The 15,674-nt window shown below is 36.1% G+C and overlaps 1 protein-coding gene across 1 annotated transcript; it reads right to left on the bottom strand.

The window, feature by feature from the left end:
* Positions 1–3,436: 3,436 nt before the first annotated feature.
* Positions 3,437–14,876, bottom strand: SLC25A46 (solute carrier family 25, member 46). The gene is made up of 7 exons (XM_009870179.1): positions 14,776–14,876; positions 12,188–12,245; positions 11,597–11,674; positions 10,788–10,888; positions 7,771–7,827; positions 7,251–7,308; positions 3,437–4,210 (listed from the first exon to the last, which is right to left on the bottom strand). The coding sequence occupies exons 1-7, from the start codon at positions 14,874–14,876 to the stop codon at positions 3,632–3,634; spliced, it is 1,032 nt and encodes a 343-aa protein (XP_009868481.1). The 3' UTR covers positions 3,437–3,631.
* Between the last annotated feature and the right edge of the window lie 798 nt (positions 14,877–15,674).

The raw sequence follows: 15,674 nt of genomic DNA, 5'->3' as shown, positions 1-15,674 counted from the left end.
TGCTGAAAAAGCTGGAAGAATAACTGGCTTTAGGTTGAATTAGTCCGCAAGTATCAGGGGGGAAAAAAAAAGGTATGTTGGGCTTAAAACGTGTTGTGATTTTAACTTATCTTTAAAAAGACATTTCGAAAAAAAGACAAAAATAGACTTCCAAATTAAATTCTCCATAAATACTAGCATTTGGATATTTCTATTATTTTTTTTGCAATTTAGAACATAATTAGCTTATTTTTATCTGCAATTTTGAGCAATTTCTACTTTTTACTTTTAATATTGCTTCTTTCCCACACTCAAATTTTGTTCACAATTTGACAAACTGTCTGCAGAGATGTCAGTGGAGAAGCTGAAGTGCTGAAGGTAAAGACCAAATTATCACATGCACAAAAAATCTGAAAATTCAGTTTTATCTAACTTCTTAAATTCAAATTTGCTTTTAAAACACAGATGCTACAAGTTCTTCATTAAATAAAGACCTTACCTTCTTCTGCCCCTGCTGGAGATATGCATTACATCTCCTAGAGTAAAACTGGACAAATAGTTTATTCCTATTTTGCTACCACCTTGGAAACAGGTGAAGGAATGCTGCTGTTACATCTTGCTCTCAAATCTCTTAACAGCAACCATGTAGTTGAAAAATTTAGTGTGACCTCTTCTTGGACATCATTGAAAGGGTAAATAGTTTTAAAGTGTCCATGGCTCTGTATTATGCTAACAAAAGTCTTAGATCAGAGTAAAATATTAAGGCAGAGACAGGCCTCATTTTACATTATGTGCACTGATTAGCTAACGGCCTGTATCCAGGTGAATGACCATCTCAGATGGAACAAGCAGCAAAAAGGAAAAAAAAAAAAAAGCTTACATACTTGCTTTGCATATAATTTGGTAGGCAGTCTTACAAATTCTGCATAAATCTGTAAAAACCACAGCACATCTCACGTATTATGGGCAGAACCCAGAGCTAGATCAACTCATATATGCCCCAAAGGATCTGCTAAAAAGAATTAACGTGGCTGGAACATTGCTGAAGACTGCAGTACTTGCAAGCAATACTTGATTAAAAGCTCTATTCAACCATCACTGAAAGCCAGGTCTGCTCTGTGAAACAACACAGGCAGATAATTGCAATGGTTTCCAACAGGCCTTATATCTCAGTTTTCTTCCTGGTCTATTGTCAGTTATGGCACATCAAAGCTTTCCTTTTAAGAGGCATGGGTAAGAAACTAAGTAATTCTTAACTAAGTAGGAACACTACACTGAGTCTGTCTTTCTTCAGTAACATTTAACCTCTTGAAATCAGGTTTTTTTTCTTTCCATTTTTAAAGCAGTCAGAAAAAGAATATATACGAAAGTAAGTAACTTTGTATCAGGAAAAAGAGCGTGCATAAGATTTTTTCATACTCCAGAAAATTAAAAACTTGCTTTCTATAGCAATTCAGTATTATGTAGTTTTCAGTGATACGTCCTGCTAAAGCCACCTATTGATCACTCATTTGAGCTAAAAATTGAGTATCTAGATTTAAGATCCAAATGAAAATGAGAAACATGTTAACAGAACACTTACTAAAAACATTAAACAAGATTTTTTCTTGTTTAATTGCTCTAAATTAACAGCATTCGCGCCATGCTTAAAGTTTCAGATCAGGGACTTGGGCATAGACTGTCAAAAATCTCAGCAATGGAAGCGCTAGCATTTGACACAAGCTACTATTCCAGCACAGTATCTAGTGCTGTTCAGAGAACTCATTATCTTCCCTCTTGGAGAATATATAAATACACGTCCTCCATTTCGTATGACAAAATGCCTTCCCTAGAGTTTTATTCCTAAAAACACACTGATTGCCCAGTTTCACTCATAAAAGTGTTGATCTCCAACACTTAGAGAAGGAATTTGTATTAGATGACCTGCCAAGATCCTTTCCAATCTGGCTGATTCTCTGATATGGCTCTCTTCATACTCAGAGAAACTTTAAAAAGGTAAACCAGGAATTGACTATTTTTATCCAAGTTCTTGCATGTAGTTTAATTCAACATGTTCTTGCACTTAGGAAAGTTGAGGAACTTGAAAAAGCCACTCTGAAGTCTCACAATAAAATATAATACACAAATTTTAACTCCTTTAAGTGTCTCTTTAGTGAATTACTTCAAAATATATACAGTGAATTCTCATTTTATTTCATTGCTTCCATTCTCTACACGAAATTTGCAATTAACAATATTTCAAAATAAAGCCAGTTCCCAAGTTCACTATACTTTCCATTTCAACACTGAGATATTTTAAATACATGAGATTAATAACAGCATAGTAGACTTGCAAATGATTTAGTCAAAACTTACAAACAGCAACACCTTTTCATTATCTTGCCGTGACTACCTTCCATAAGTGGTAACCACTATACAATGATTAATGATTAAAATGCACGTCAATTTACAGTATTCACAAAGACAGACTCCCCACATGGAAGCGTGAAAAAGGCAGCAGCCTCTCCTGTAATTTAAAAGCAACTCTCATATGCTTTAGTTGCTAAAAATCATTCCCCAAAAACTTTCATGGCATTTACTGATGAAATCAAGAAGGACTAAGTTATTTAGAATGATTGGAAGTGATTTTCACACTCAAAGTTTTGATTTACAAGAGGGCAAAAATGGTACACTTCAGTAGTTTGTTTGCATATAAAGATTTAATTTTGCCCCACAAAATATCTAATCCAGTAGAGATGTTAAATGAACATCAGTGCTGAATAGTAAGATAACTGTGTACATACCTCTTTGATCTAACAAAAGAGAAACTCCAGAAAGCCAGTCTTTTTACACTTTTATACACTTTGAACACTGATACTACACACATTTGTAAGACTATTCTACTTTTACATGAAGTAGCAGAGTAAAACTAAACCCTGAAGTTGAGTGGAAAGTTGACTAAAAATGGCACTTACACATGCACAGTTTCTAATTTGTTTTATTCACACACTTCAGTTACTGTAAGCCTTGCAAACTGCAAGACAGTCAAATCTGCATTCTGTGCAACTCCGTCCCAGCCCAAGCTTTTGTTATCTTATCCAAAGCAAGACTCCTCTGTCACCTTCTGCCACATTGCAGCGAAGAAGTCTACATACCTGTAAATTACAACATTTATGTCTAATTAACTTTTACAGTTTCTATTTTGCTCACAGTTTCATTAACAGTGAAGTTGAAAACATTTTTAAAAGACCAGTAAAGCTATCAGTCTTTCACTTGCAAGTTTAAACAACTTGTGAAAATAAATTCCTTTGAACTGGCTAGCAGTCCAAACTAAATATCAGACGTGATGTTTATAAAGCATACATTAAGAATTCATATCCACTCTTAAAGTCAGTTAACTGGTAAGCGGAAAGGTAAAATCCTCACTTCAAGCACATCTGATATCCGATCCCCTTGTGTGTAACTGCACATTATATTTGTGTCTATACCTTTAAACAGTACTTCTTTAATTACACTTAGGAAGCTATATCCCCATTTTTAAAACAAGCTGTTTTACAGTGTAAGAGGAATCCACAGAGTGGATTCTTCAAATTTCATTTTCTAAGCCATTTTGAACAATGATTAGTTTAGTAAGTCGAGCATGTCCACTGTGTGAAATCCACACCTGAACAGACTAAGAAACATTTTGAAGCAGTGTTGAGTAAATAATTTTGGTAAGCTGTAAAACTGCCACATGCAAGGTATACTGTACTATAACAGCTCCAAATCCTTTATAAAAACCTAGCATTCCTTCTTCCCGCTTTATAGTATTTATGCAGTCTTTCATTCCCTCATACTGCGTATTGATTGGAAGCACTTCATAGCCAAGGTCTGTATTGTCAATTATTGTGCGTGTCCCCTGAATATGCAGGCGGTGTAAAACTGTCTCCAGTGGGTAAAGCATGACATCAGCACAGAGGCTAGCAGCAAAACTAGCAATAAGTTCTGGAAAATATGCATCCAGCATGCTCTGCACAGAAGTGGAGCTCTCGGGTGGAAGGTTGTGGGAATTATCCCGTTTCAGAACAAACAAAACAAGCTTCTGGATGATGGAACTGATGATGTAGTGAAGAACGCCATGTAGAGCAGTTGGAAAAGTCAACACCATCAGAGGAAGGAGACGCTTGCTATGGGGTACTCCCATGCCTACCACTCTGCCGATTCCTTCTTTCACACAGTCCAGGATGCCAGGATTATCTCGAATTATTTCACTCTACAAGCACAAAGGAATAGTTACAATTTGCACTGCACATTTCATAACCATGCTGATATCCACTTTGATTCTTTATCACTGCTGAACTTTGTAAGAGAGTTAAACAATTGCATGCTATCATACCTACACAGCTATATTGATATAAATTCTTTGCTCTAACACGCTGGATAGCATCCAAGTAAACTTGCTTTTAAAATATGAATCCAACTTAAAGAGTCTTTACATAATATACGTTCCAATTCTTTCTGCTGCAACCAACGAAATTCAACCTTTAGTCTACTGCTGTATCATTCTGCAAAACAGTCATGTAGTGGAAATGCCTACTTCTAGAGCAAAATGCTGGGAAGTATTTATCTAATTTAGAAGTCCTTTTCTTTAAGGGTTGTAACTCAAGTCTTTGAACTTGAATGTGCATAATAAAGATTTCCATACCTAAATTTAAGTTGAAAGATCATTTTTAATATGAATAGGTTCAACTCCGAACTTTAGCACTCTTTACCCACTCTGCCTCTTAGGAAAGAGTCAATTAATTTGTTCACGTAGTGAAAATAAAGAATTTGCTTAGTAATTACTTCCTCCATTATACTTCACCTAGGACTGTAGGATGAAACTAAATGCACTGTTTCCCCTTCCAAAGCTTACTCAGTGTTTTATCATCTCTGTTACACCCAAAATCCAAGATTTTGTAGTTCTCTTCAATGCTCAAGACTCTGAGTCTGTGCTGGCTGTGTCCTGACCTCATGCCAGGACAAACCACCAGAACATTCCTCAGTGCTCTGGGGAAGAGCTAACAGTCTGCAAGGTCTTCATGGTCAGTATGCACAGAAGAGAAACTAGCTCAAATACCTGAGCATGTAGCATTGTTCCAGACTTTAGAAGTTAAGCACCACAACGCCGATTGAATCGTCTCCTCTGTATCATTACAGTCATTGCACTTCAGAACTGTGCTTGCTTTTGTCAAACACGCCACCAGGTGGTTTGAAATGTTAAAGACAAACAGTAATGTGACAGCTACAAATTTCTCCCAGTTACAGTTATCTTGATGAAGTATAATTACTTGCAGAAGTGTGTCATTCTGTGTTAACAGTATGGTTTATCAGAATTATTACAATCAAAGTTAATATAAAACTATTAGTAACAAACCACATAACCTTTAACTTTATAGTTCGGTAGTGGTCATCCTCTTGCAGCACTGGAATATAACGTAAAGCTAATAAGCCAAGTTGCCTCCGTGCACTGACAAATACAGTATAAACAAAATCTCCACAAATGCTGTCGCTATCTCTGTTGTGTATACAGGTATACTCCAGTTCCTGGAGCTTTCTTCATTTCATATAGCATATAGACCGTTCACTAAAATACTTGCACAAAGCTCAATCTACCAAGTTCAAAGCCCTTAAATCTCAGCAGAACTGTTTTCATAAGCAGTGCTTTAGAGATGACCACTTTTCTAAAAGCCTGGAGTAGATGCTGTTTTGGCTATCTGATTGATCTCCTATTAAGCTGCTTTTTAGCAAAGAAAACTTTACTATTTACTTTGCAAACAGAAAATAGGCTCTAAATCATATTCTCTTTCATCATTTACTGCTAAGTATGTTCCCATGTCCAAAACCACATGCAACACCCTTTCAGATAAAAATACAAGCAGTAAGATATCCGAATAGAACATTCCATTCTGTGTCCCACTATGAAGTCAAAAAACATGAATAGTGTTCTATCACCATTTCTAGGTTCAGGATAAAGGGATGCTCAAGGTAAAGCCATTCCTTGGGACATAAAAGAGTTTCCTAAGTCAGCTTCCCACTATTAGACTGACTAAATCTTCCCAAGGCTGCCAGAAACTCAAAGAGATCTACTCAGGCTGGATTTACGGAACACTGTTTTCAAAATAATTCAGATGGAGAGAGGAAGAGAATTTCTTAAATACAGAGTAACTTTAGAGGATGTGCGTTTGTTGTCAGAAGTCTATCTGCACGCCTCCATGCACAGACATTTTATCTCACCTGTCCTGTTGGTCCATAACGTGGTCAGTTCCTTTACTTTTGGATCCTCTACACAGAAGAGAATTCTGCCCCTCACAAGTGTACCTATCTCTAAAGTACATGCTGAAACTAAGAAACTGTAGAAGTCAACTCGTTTGCCCCACAGAAGAAGTATCGCTTTGTAGACATGTAACAGCAGTTAGATTGCAGGTTTAAACAACCGAAACCAAATCAGTCTTGACAGTACTTAAAACCTGTCCATGCCATGAAAGAAAATTACTATTTTGGTGACTGAATGACATGAGAGTGACTATCCAGGAGCACTTCCACTTTACAGCAAGAGCTGTTAGGTGCACAAAGGTACCCTCATGTTAATTAAGAGCAACTCGTAATACAGAGGTAACTGGAAGAATTACCCTGCACCACTTCTGCATACCCAAACCCTGTCTCCTTCTCTGGAAAGAGATGCAACTCACTGAAAGACAATCTGCAATACTGTGCTATGCATTACTTTGTGCAGTTACAGAATAAGCTAAGCTGTATCCTAAGTCACAGCTCCAGATACTTAATTGCATGGCTGAGGAAGAACTAACTGGAAATTTAAAAGCAAAAAGCTGATGAATGAAAGCAGTCCTGAAACAGCAGAGGTCAAGTATTTTAGCAAAACAATGGAGAACTACTGCAAAAGCTTTACAGTTTTTATAGGGGAAGGGGCCAGTGCAACAACTTGCCTTTTAAAACCTTTGTATGAGAAAAGCCTTTTAAGGTTCATTTTCTAAAATGGATATGTGTAACTTGTCTTTATATCACACACAATATATTCCAAGTTTCTATATTAGATGTCCTTTCTAATCCTAGACTTAGACTTAAGGTACTGATTTAATACTCATATCATAGTAAATGCTCTTCATCTCAGTTAATGCCACACAGCCTCAAGCAAAACAAACACAACTATTGTAACATAAACCTGAATTCAAAGCTGAAAACTCACTTCTTCACACAATTCGATCTATGAAGAGAGTAACAGTATCTTTTTAAACATTGTAAACGTAAGTTACCTGCACAGTTTCAATCAGGCTCGCAGAATAAAAGGGCATTGCCACCACATGTGTTAAACTGTAGAAATTAACAATTAAGAATTAAGAGCATGACAATACTATAACGTTAGTCAAATATGCACCTGAAAGTTGATAAAGTTACCTTCTAAGTCATTTCTGAGAGAAAATTAACAAACCATAACTCAATTATTAAAAGCATGTTAACAAGCTGAGAGAAACATCAGTCTGAAGTTCCGTTATATTTTATTTCCATGTGACCAGACTCATTCAGGTCCCTCGGCTATCATAATTTTGTTACTAAAAGAATTTAATCTTTGAAATTAATCTGGTTCCACATAGACACACAGAGAAAGTAATCTGTGGAAGTGATGTATGCAATAGATTGTTCAAAAAAATTAGGTTTTGAGAATTACTGTTAGCACCCTGTCAAGTAACCATAGCTGCAGAATAAACTAATATACATTTAGTAATTTTATTGATGTTTAGATAGTAAGGCATCAGTAATATGTGTTATACTTACCCTTTGAGCAGAAGGTGTCCACCTATCTGCTTGAGGTTCCATTTATGCGAAAGCTCCCTAAAAGAAAAAAGTATTTACCCTACTATAGATAAGTACAAGTTATTCTCAAGTATATCTTCCATGGGTCTGAACATCCAGATTTTATAGGGGTGTTCTACTACTGCTTCACACTGCAGGATTTCCCATAGTGGAAAGACAGCACTAGTGACACATTTAATGAATTACACTTAGGTTTCACAAGTGATTTGTGCACCCTAAGTTTTTATCAAAAAAGTTTTCAGTTATTAATAAGGTGTCCGTAGCTCTTACAGCTACTGGCTGTATAGTGTTTCGTATTTATTTTACATCCTTATGTACTAACGCTTAAAGCTATTTTTAGGGAATTATTTTAAAAAAATCTCAATAGTTTTCCTTTATAAACATACTTTTTAATTACATTTCGTTTTTTCTTTTCTTTTCTTTGACCTTATGTTTACCCAGTTGCTGTTTCTCTCCTGAAAATCTATACCATGTTCTGACAAAGTTACATGAGACCAAATCACGTACAATTGTGTGGTAGTTCTGCACAGATCTAACCCAAGTCTTTTGGCTTATGACCAGTCTTCAGCATATCTTGGTAATACAAAACAAACAAAAAAATCAAAACCCATGTGCTTAACATAAAGGTGACTTAAAAAAATCACCTTAAAGTAGTACTTTCTAATTACACACTTCAAAATACAAAGTGTAAACATTAGGTTCACTCGACAGAAAATGTAAGATAACATTCAAATACCAAATTTATTTATCATACATTTGGTAAACACTTTAGCTATGCAGTAAAGGTAGTTATCTGACATATTGGTTACACTAGACTCTGCATTTTTAATAACAAGCTATAAAATGCTCATTTTCAATTCTTGCCCTGGAATTGCCCTCAGCCACTGCCAAGTTGCAACTTAGTCCAAGCAAGAAACTCCTTCCTCTTTCTGAGTTGTTTTTTTAGTAGCTATCCCTTTCCTAAACGTCTAAGTCAGTCACTAAAGAGGGAGGGAAGAACATTTACCATTATGTATTTCAGACACTTGAATCACATCCATTGAGCCATAACACTTCAGACATGTGGAAAATGAAACCAGTCAAACTGATGTGTGAAAGTCTAACCTGTCAATCCACTAGGTATAACTACTCCTCCAGTGGAAGGAATTATGGAATAGTTTGTCTAGTACAGAACCATATTCAACTTGCTATAAAAATGTTAACACCCATTTCTGGGGCCCTCCTCTAAAACAAGGGGGTTCTTCTTTGTTATTACAATATAGAATTGGAATTGACATCTCACTTCCTTGTGTCCTTTGGAGCTTGATAATGTAATTAAATAACCTTTTAAATCAGATTTGCAAGCAATAACATCTCCCTCCTTGTGACAGCCCAAAGATGCACACTACCACTATAAAGTAAGAACATCCAGTGGAAAACTCCATGGAGCAAGAAACATTCATTTTAGCCAGATCACCTCCCAGCAATTTCATGACTGTTCACATACTATGTTGGCACAAGGATGGTGGTAGCCTTAGGAAGGAATGAGGAGGTGGTGGCTGAAAGGCCTCCTATCGGCAGCAGCACCAGCTTACTTTTCAAACTACTGAGTAACTGGTCCACAAGAAGAAAATCCTTGCTCACACTGGACAGAAATCTGAACTATGGAAATACAAACACTAAATCACGTATCATGAACTTAAGCAACTCCTACAGTAGTATTTAAAAACAAGTCACACTGAGGAAAAACCATATGCCTGGGCATTTCAGTTATGTATGAGACAGAGTTGACCAAAAAAACTCAGTGCACACTCCACACAATTTAAGCATGAAATGCTTTTGCTAATGCTTTTGACAATTGCCAGAACCTGCAGACTTACTTTTATTAGTATGCATACATGCATCATAATTGTAGTTTGATATAGCCTACCTACACTTCTTATTTTTAAAACCAGGTCAGGTTCTACATCCCTGAAGTACTTGGGTCTCCACCAACACATTAAAACTAGGCACTTGTTTCTTCTGAAAGCTAACACAATTCTCACACCCACTGGTCCATTCACAATCAGTCACCCTGAAAACCAACTACTTGCCTGTCTCCCTAATGCATTTCCCCAAGACATGTCTTCATTGTTTTACTGGCCTCAATATTTGCCTTGCAACTGTTAAGTATCTTTTCCTAAATTTTGATTATCTCACAGTCTCCTTGAATTTCACTCTCTTACACAACATGCTTACTCTTAAAATACCCGTAACAAAACTGACAATACACATTATTACAGTTGTCAGCCCTTACTATTAACTCTGGGCCATTAAAATATGAAACGTTGGTGAAAAGTCTTCAGACAAAAATTCTTTATCAGACTTGTATCTCAAAGCAGAATGACATCAAAATGTTTTATCACAATCCTGGAGTTACAGCTCAGCATAATAAGTACTCAGAGTCACAAATCAAAACGCAATAATATTACTAAACTACTATAGCTGAAGGCAGGCACAGTCAAGTAGAATGTTGAGTATCTCACTCATTTTTTGCTGCAGGCCCTTTATTATGAAAATACTAAACAACGAACAGATAGTTGTTGGTAAAGGAGGACAGAAGACAAATCTGACAGCCACACAGACTCTTATTTACCATGTCTTCTCACTTATTAATGCAGGCCATTCTGTTCTCTCACCTACCAAAGACAGTGAAAATTGCAGGATGTGAGTGTTGGCTCATTAGCCATTTAAGTTTTCCGTATTTAGATTAATGAAACTAGGATTTTTTACTTTAGACATGGTATTTGCTAATACCACACAATACAAACCAAAATAAAAAAAAATCTTGATTTTTTTTATCACAGTGGAATTACCCTGACTAGACAACCACACACACCGCTGAAGACTGTTCTAATCAAGTTTAACTTTTCAAACAGGCTTACACTTAATAACACTTTGAATACAAGTCAACAACTGACAATCAGTTTGTTAGAACTAGCAAAAAAATCATTAAATACCTTGGCAAAGGTGTAAATTCACTGATGATTCCTTCTGTTCCCAAGGTTATGCCCTGAACAATGAAAGTGCTGCCCATTCCTTTCCAGAGAGCTCTTGGACCCTGTGTTTTGAAATATCCAACATGCAACATAAAACTCAAAAATCTTTTAATCTCACTAAATTTTATAAAATTTCAGGAAATTCAGATTGCATAGGGCTACAGTTCTACCATTAAAATTCTCTATGACCAAATTTAGGGGAAAACTAACACTTCAACTCTGAAGAAACTTTTCTTCTTCAATAATTTAAACAACAATTATCAACAATTTTGGAAGCATATCTCTCACTGTTAATAACTGGTACTATAATCTTAACACCATTTTCTGTGGACAAAATGAGCTTGAAACGTTAAAGCACATTTCAAAGAAATGCAGAAAGTATTTCCTTACTGTCTTCTGATCTGAGTTTCGGGATTTCTAGTCCCATGCAGAACTGGAAATTAATGCAATACTATCTTTGGAAGTAGTCATTTGGATAATCTCTTTATCTACATAAAAGATCGATTATGTTTTAGAATTCTAACAAAAAAAATAGTTTCAGGGACCTTTTGTTTTCCAACATCTGCAAATCTTCCCCAGTATATACTATACTTCCTAAAAAATTAATTTATTATGATCTTCTTGAAACACTTCTGCAACGATAAAAATAAACAAACCCTTCAATAGCCATGTTTTTAACCATCAGTTACATAAAGAGTTAAAGGTATCAATGTAAATATGCGCTATAGTAACCTTCACTGCTCAGATACAGCCTTACGCCAAATACTGACCTGTGTCTTATTGATGCTGTACATAATATTGACAATAGTAAATGGAGTGAGGTGATAATTCCGAGCATGATAGTTAACCTGTTAAATATAAATAATGTCAGTTTTATAAACACACTTGCAGACGTTACAACTCTAAAGGAAAAAGCACTTCCAAAATAAGGACACTACCTCTGTAAAGGTCAGCTAAAGTGATCAAAATATGAATAAACTTTCACCGAAATTTAGGGGAACAGGTAGAACTTTTAAGTACTTGTATTCTGAAAATGTAAACAATAAAGCAAACATAAACCAGAAAACACTGGAAACAAAGCATCCTGCTTGTAAACGAGGGTCTGGAAGTTGCCCTGCAGACTCCAAAACACTTAATTGCTCTTATTTATTTTCCAGTCTCCAAACAAAAATGACTAAGAATGTTCATGATAAGTTAAATTTCATATTGGAAAAACACGTATGTTACAAACAAAAACATGTTCATGTAGAAGCATCTCCCTAAGAAATGTAAAGCATCCTTATACTCTACAGAATACAAAACCACAGAAATACCACACTACACAGGAGCTCTGACTGGAAGGGGTAATACAAAAGACATACCTGGCACTGACGACGTAGAACAATGCAAGGATGTGCCAACACATTTTCTGTAAATAGGCTTTAAAAGAAAAGTTTATTTAGAGCATGGGAAGCCATTTTAAATTTACTAGGAAAGTCTTGTTATTTTTCGCTAACAACATTAGATTAGTATTTGGAAAAAAAATACATTATCTAGTGAATTAATGAGGTGTTTTGGATGGTGCCTGATAGCCTGCCACAATCATAAAGGAACAATTATCAAAAGTCTAATGCATACATTCACTATGAGAAAGTCCACATACACATATACATATCTCTCTCTCTCTAAAATGTATATATATTTTTATAGGCAATACAATGTACCAAATTTCCTAAACTTTTCCTCCACAAAATGTGCAGGAACAAAACAGTCAAGAGCAAATTATGAAAGAATTAGTTTTCATTTTATGTTAATTCTGCATACCACATTATTAATCAAGACTTTCCTTAGCAGGGCCAGAGGATTGATACTAACAGCTATCATTTTTTTCACGACAAAATGCTTCTGCCCAAACTCAACCTTCCCTCCATTCCCAGAAATGCTATTTCAATCAAAACTTCATAGGAAAGTTCAGTCCTAAAGTAGGATCCCTGGTCACAGCCAAGCAGATAAGCTTTTCATTTCATCCCAAAGTACCTGCGTGATCAGAGTACTTACCTGCATGTGGTTCAAACCTGTGACATGTATTAGAAAAGCAAAACCTCCAGGCTATGTCTAAGCATCCCAAGTAACAGCTCTGACCACCAACTTACAGGATCAGGGGGGGCAGGTCTCTTACAGGGATTTTATCCTGGATAAGCAAGTACTAATTCGCACAGAAAAGTGCTGAGCTTGTAGGTTTTTAACAATTATGCTAATTAGTAGTTTGCTGCTATCAGAAGAGGTGAAACTATATCCCCTGCACTCCAGCTGCTACTTATTAAGTCCTGCCCTGTACCCAGCTCAACTAAGATCACAAAACCTAACCTTTTCTTCCATGTGTTTTCTGCAAGATTTCTGCCTTGAACCACATATGCCTGACAAGTGATCCTGTACAAAACCAAAAGCAGAAGCAGGGATTGCTTCTCTCAGCAACGATATAATGTTCATCAGCTCTCTTTCCCAAAACAACATGCTCATTTTAGTCCCACTGGCCACAGCGCTCAGGATATGGAAAACTTTGTCACGCTTCATTAAATCAGAGCACACTGCGCAAAAGGACAACTCGGATGCGCCAATATATTTTTGCTCCTGAAGGGCGTCAACGTGTTTCTGCCCTAAATTTCCTCTGCTTTGCTGGTACTTTCCTGAGCTCCTTCAGTTTGGTAAGGTTGGAAAGAAAGATGTTTGGTGGAGGTATTCTTCCCCTTCACCTCCACCAACCTTAACAAACAGGCTCATCAAGCAGTCTGAATGAGCAAGCTGAGCCACTGCAAGGGAAGCAGTGGGAGAAGAGGGACTGGCAGTTTCACAAGCTGGAAGAATCTAATCTGAGCAATTCATTGCTTGCCAAAAATGGTCTTTCCTAGTTTTTCTTTATCCTTGCCTTCTATGGTACAGTTAGCTGGTGTCTACTGGCTAATTTACTGGTGAATCTACTTAGTAGATTCCTAAGTAAATGAACCTAACTGCAACAGAAAAAAAATAACCCAGCTCTTCCACTAACTTTGTCTTCAGTTTTACTAAGTCAAGCTGATTAAAAAGAGGTTCTGATGCACATCAAGTGTGGTAACAATGGGGCAAGGAGCAGAACAGGCTGGTCATCAAGTAAAAGGTTTGCATCTAAGTACACAATAAAAGCCTCAACTGACATAGCTTCCATGTTGGCCTAACTGGGTAAGTCACACAATCACTTTTCTCTGCAAAGTCTTACATTTAGGTCAACTCAGAGTAAAAGTTTCTTTTTCAAGACAAAACAATCCACCTCCTACCCCTTCCCAAGCTGCATCAGTACACTGACAAAGAAAAACCTAGTCAGGTGAGTATGACTGGGTAGGCACCCTGAAAACAAAAAATCCTAAATTTATTACGATCCTTACACTTGACAATTTAAGCTCTGAAAACATCAGGCACATTCTCAGAAATACTATCAATAATAAGTGTTACCATAAAAATGGATAAAAAGGTTATCAGACCACTTGGCCAGATCATTAGTATTCCAGGATACTTTGATAATATACTTCAAGACATTTCACCTTCTTAGGAAAGACTGGCATTAACATTTATTAATTTATTATTGGTTTATATTTTGTAAAATAATATAGTAACACTGTCTTATTAATGTTTATTATTATTAATAATAGTGGCAAATATGTAGACGGTTTTTTGGTTTTATTTTCAGATTGCTCTAATAGGTTACACATACTCTGGGTGTACTGTATGAAAACATTATTCTTACATTCACTGCTGATTAATTTTGAGAAACACTTCAGGTAAAGAGTACAGAAACCTATATGAATTTCAGGTAGTTTTAAAGGCAGTTACTGCCAAGTCTACTGGCATAAAAACAACAAAAAAGTGTACATAACGACACTGGACAACTATAGCTTTACTACTCCATTATTATTGAAAATTATTACACAACTCTTACCTTGCAAGGCCAATACCAAAGCCTGCAAATCTGTTCAGTTGGTCTGAAAAAAAAATCAAAATAGGTTTTACAGCAGTGGTATCAGTGAGATAAAATGCCATGCAAATTATCTGAAAACTAATTTTAATCTGTACTTGCTTCAGAAAATACCAACCACTAAGCCACAACATTCATGGCAACTCAGCAAAAGACGATATAAAGAACTATTCTCCTAGGAATATTTGCACGTTGGACTGCACTTGAGTTTGTAGATACTTCTATAAATTAAATTATTCTTATCTTAAAACAGCTACAGGACATTAAAAAAAAAGAGGGACAAATTGAACAGTAAAACAGAGATTAATATCTAGAAAACCTAATTCAAAGCAACTACTGAAAAAGTTAGCATACACAACATCTCACAATAATTCTGAAACATAAATTCAGATATGAGTGAAATTACTTTTGAAGACAAAAACAATAAAAAGAGAGAAACCTTGGGAAAAGTAATACAAAACACCACCGGTGATAAAACAAAAATCAACATTATGTGAATTAAGTTAGTTGTTTATCTCTTCTCCTTTGCAAAAATCTAGTTACTAGAGTACAGTTAAAATTGGAACAGGAGTAATGTCAGTAAGCTTCAGCGTAGCTCCACACAGATGTGGCAGCCCTCGTTAGAGGAATGACTCCATTCACTTGCAGAAGCTGGACTCGGTGATACAGCAACTCCTTATCAGTCCTCCAAAATGCAGAATCAACACACCCTCCATAAGCAGACAGGACAAAAAGAAGCTGGAGTCCACAAACCTAAGAATATTTAAGCATTGCTTTAAGTAGTGCTTGTGTGGATAAAATCCTGCTAAGGGCTGTACTCGTAACTAAGACCTGAACAAAACCACTGGACTAAAGGTTAAGAA

This window comes from Apaloderma vittatum, unplaced genomic scaffold (genome assembly GCF_000703405.1).
Source record: "Apaloderma vittatum isolate BGI_N311 unplaced genomic scaffold, ASM70340v1 scaffold31325, whole genome shotgun sequence".
NCBI classification, from domain to species: domain Eukaryota; kingdom Metazoa; phylum Chordata; class Aves; order Trogoniformes; family Trogonidae; genus Apaloderma; species Apaloderma vittatum.
The sequence above is the reverse complement of the archived record's forward strand: the minus strand, read 5'-3'. Positions and strand labels throughout refer to the sequence as shown.

What these genes read in the sequence shown, in the direction of transcription:
- SLC25A46 (XM_009870179.1), bottom strand. Translation starts at nt 14,876, where the DNA reads ATGGCATTTTATCTCACTGATACCACTGCTGTAAAACCTATTTTGATT. An exon ending in TTCTACGTCGTCAGTGCCAG is followed by an intron (nt 11,675 to 12,187) that starts GTATGTCTTTTG and finishes TATATTTAACAG; the next exon opens with GTTAACTATCATGCTCGGAA. An exon ending in ACAGCATCAATAAGACACAG is followed by an intron (nt 10,889 to 11,596) that starts GTCAGTATTTGG and finishes TTCAAAACACAG; the next exon opens with GGTCCAAGAGCTCTCTGGAA.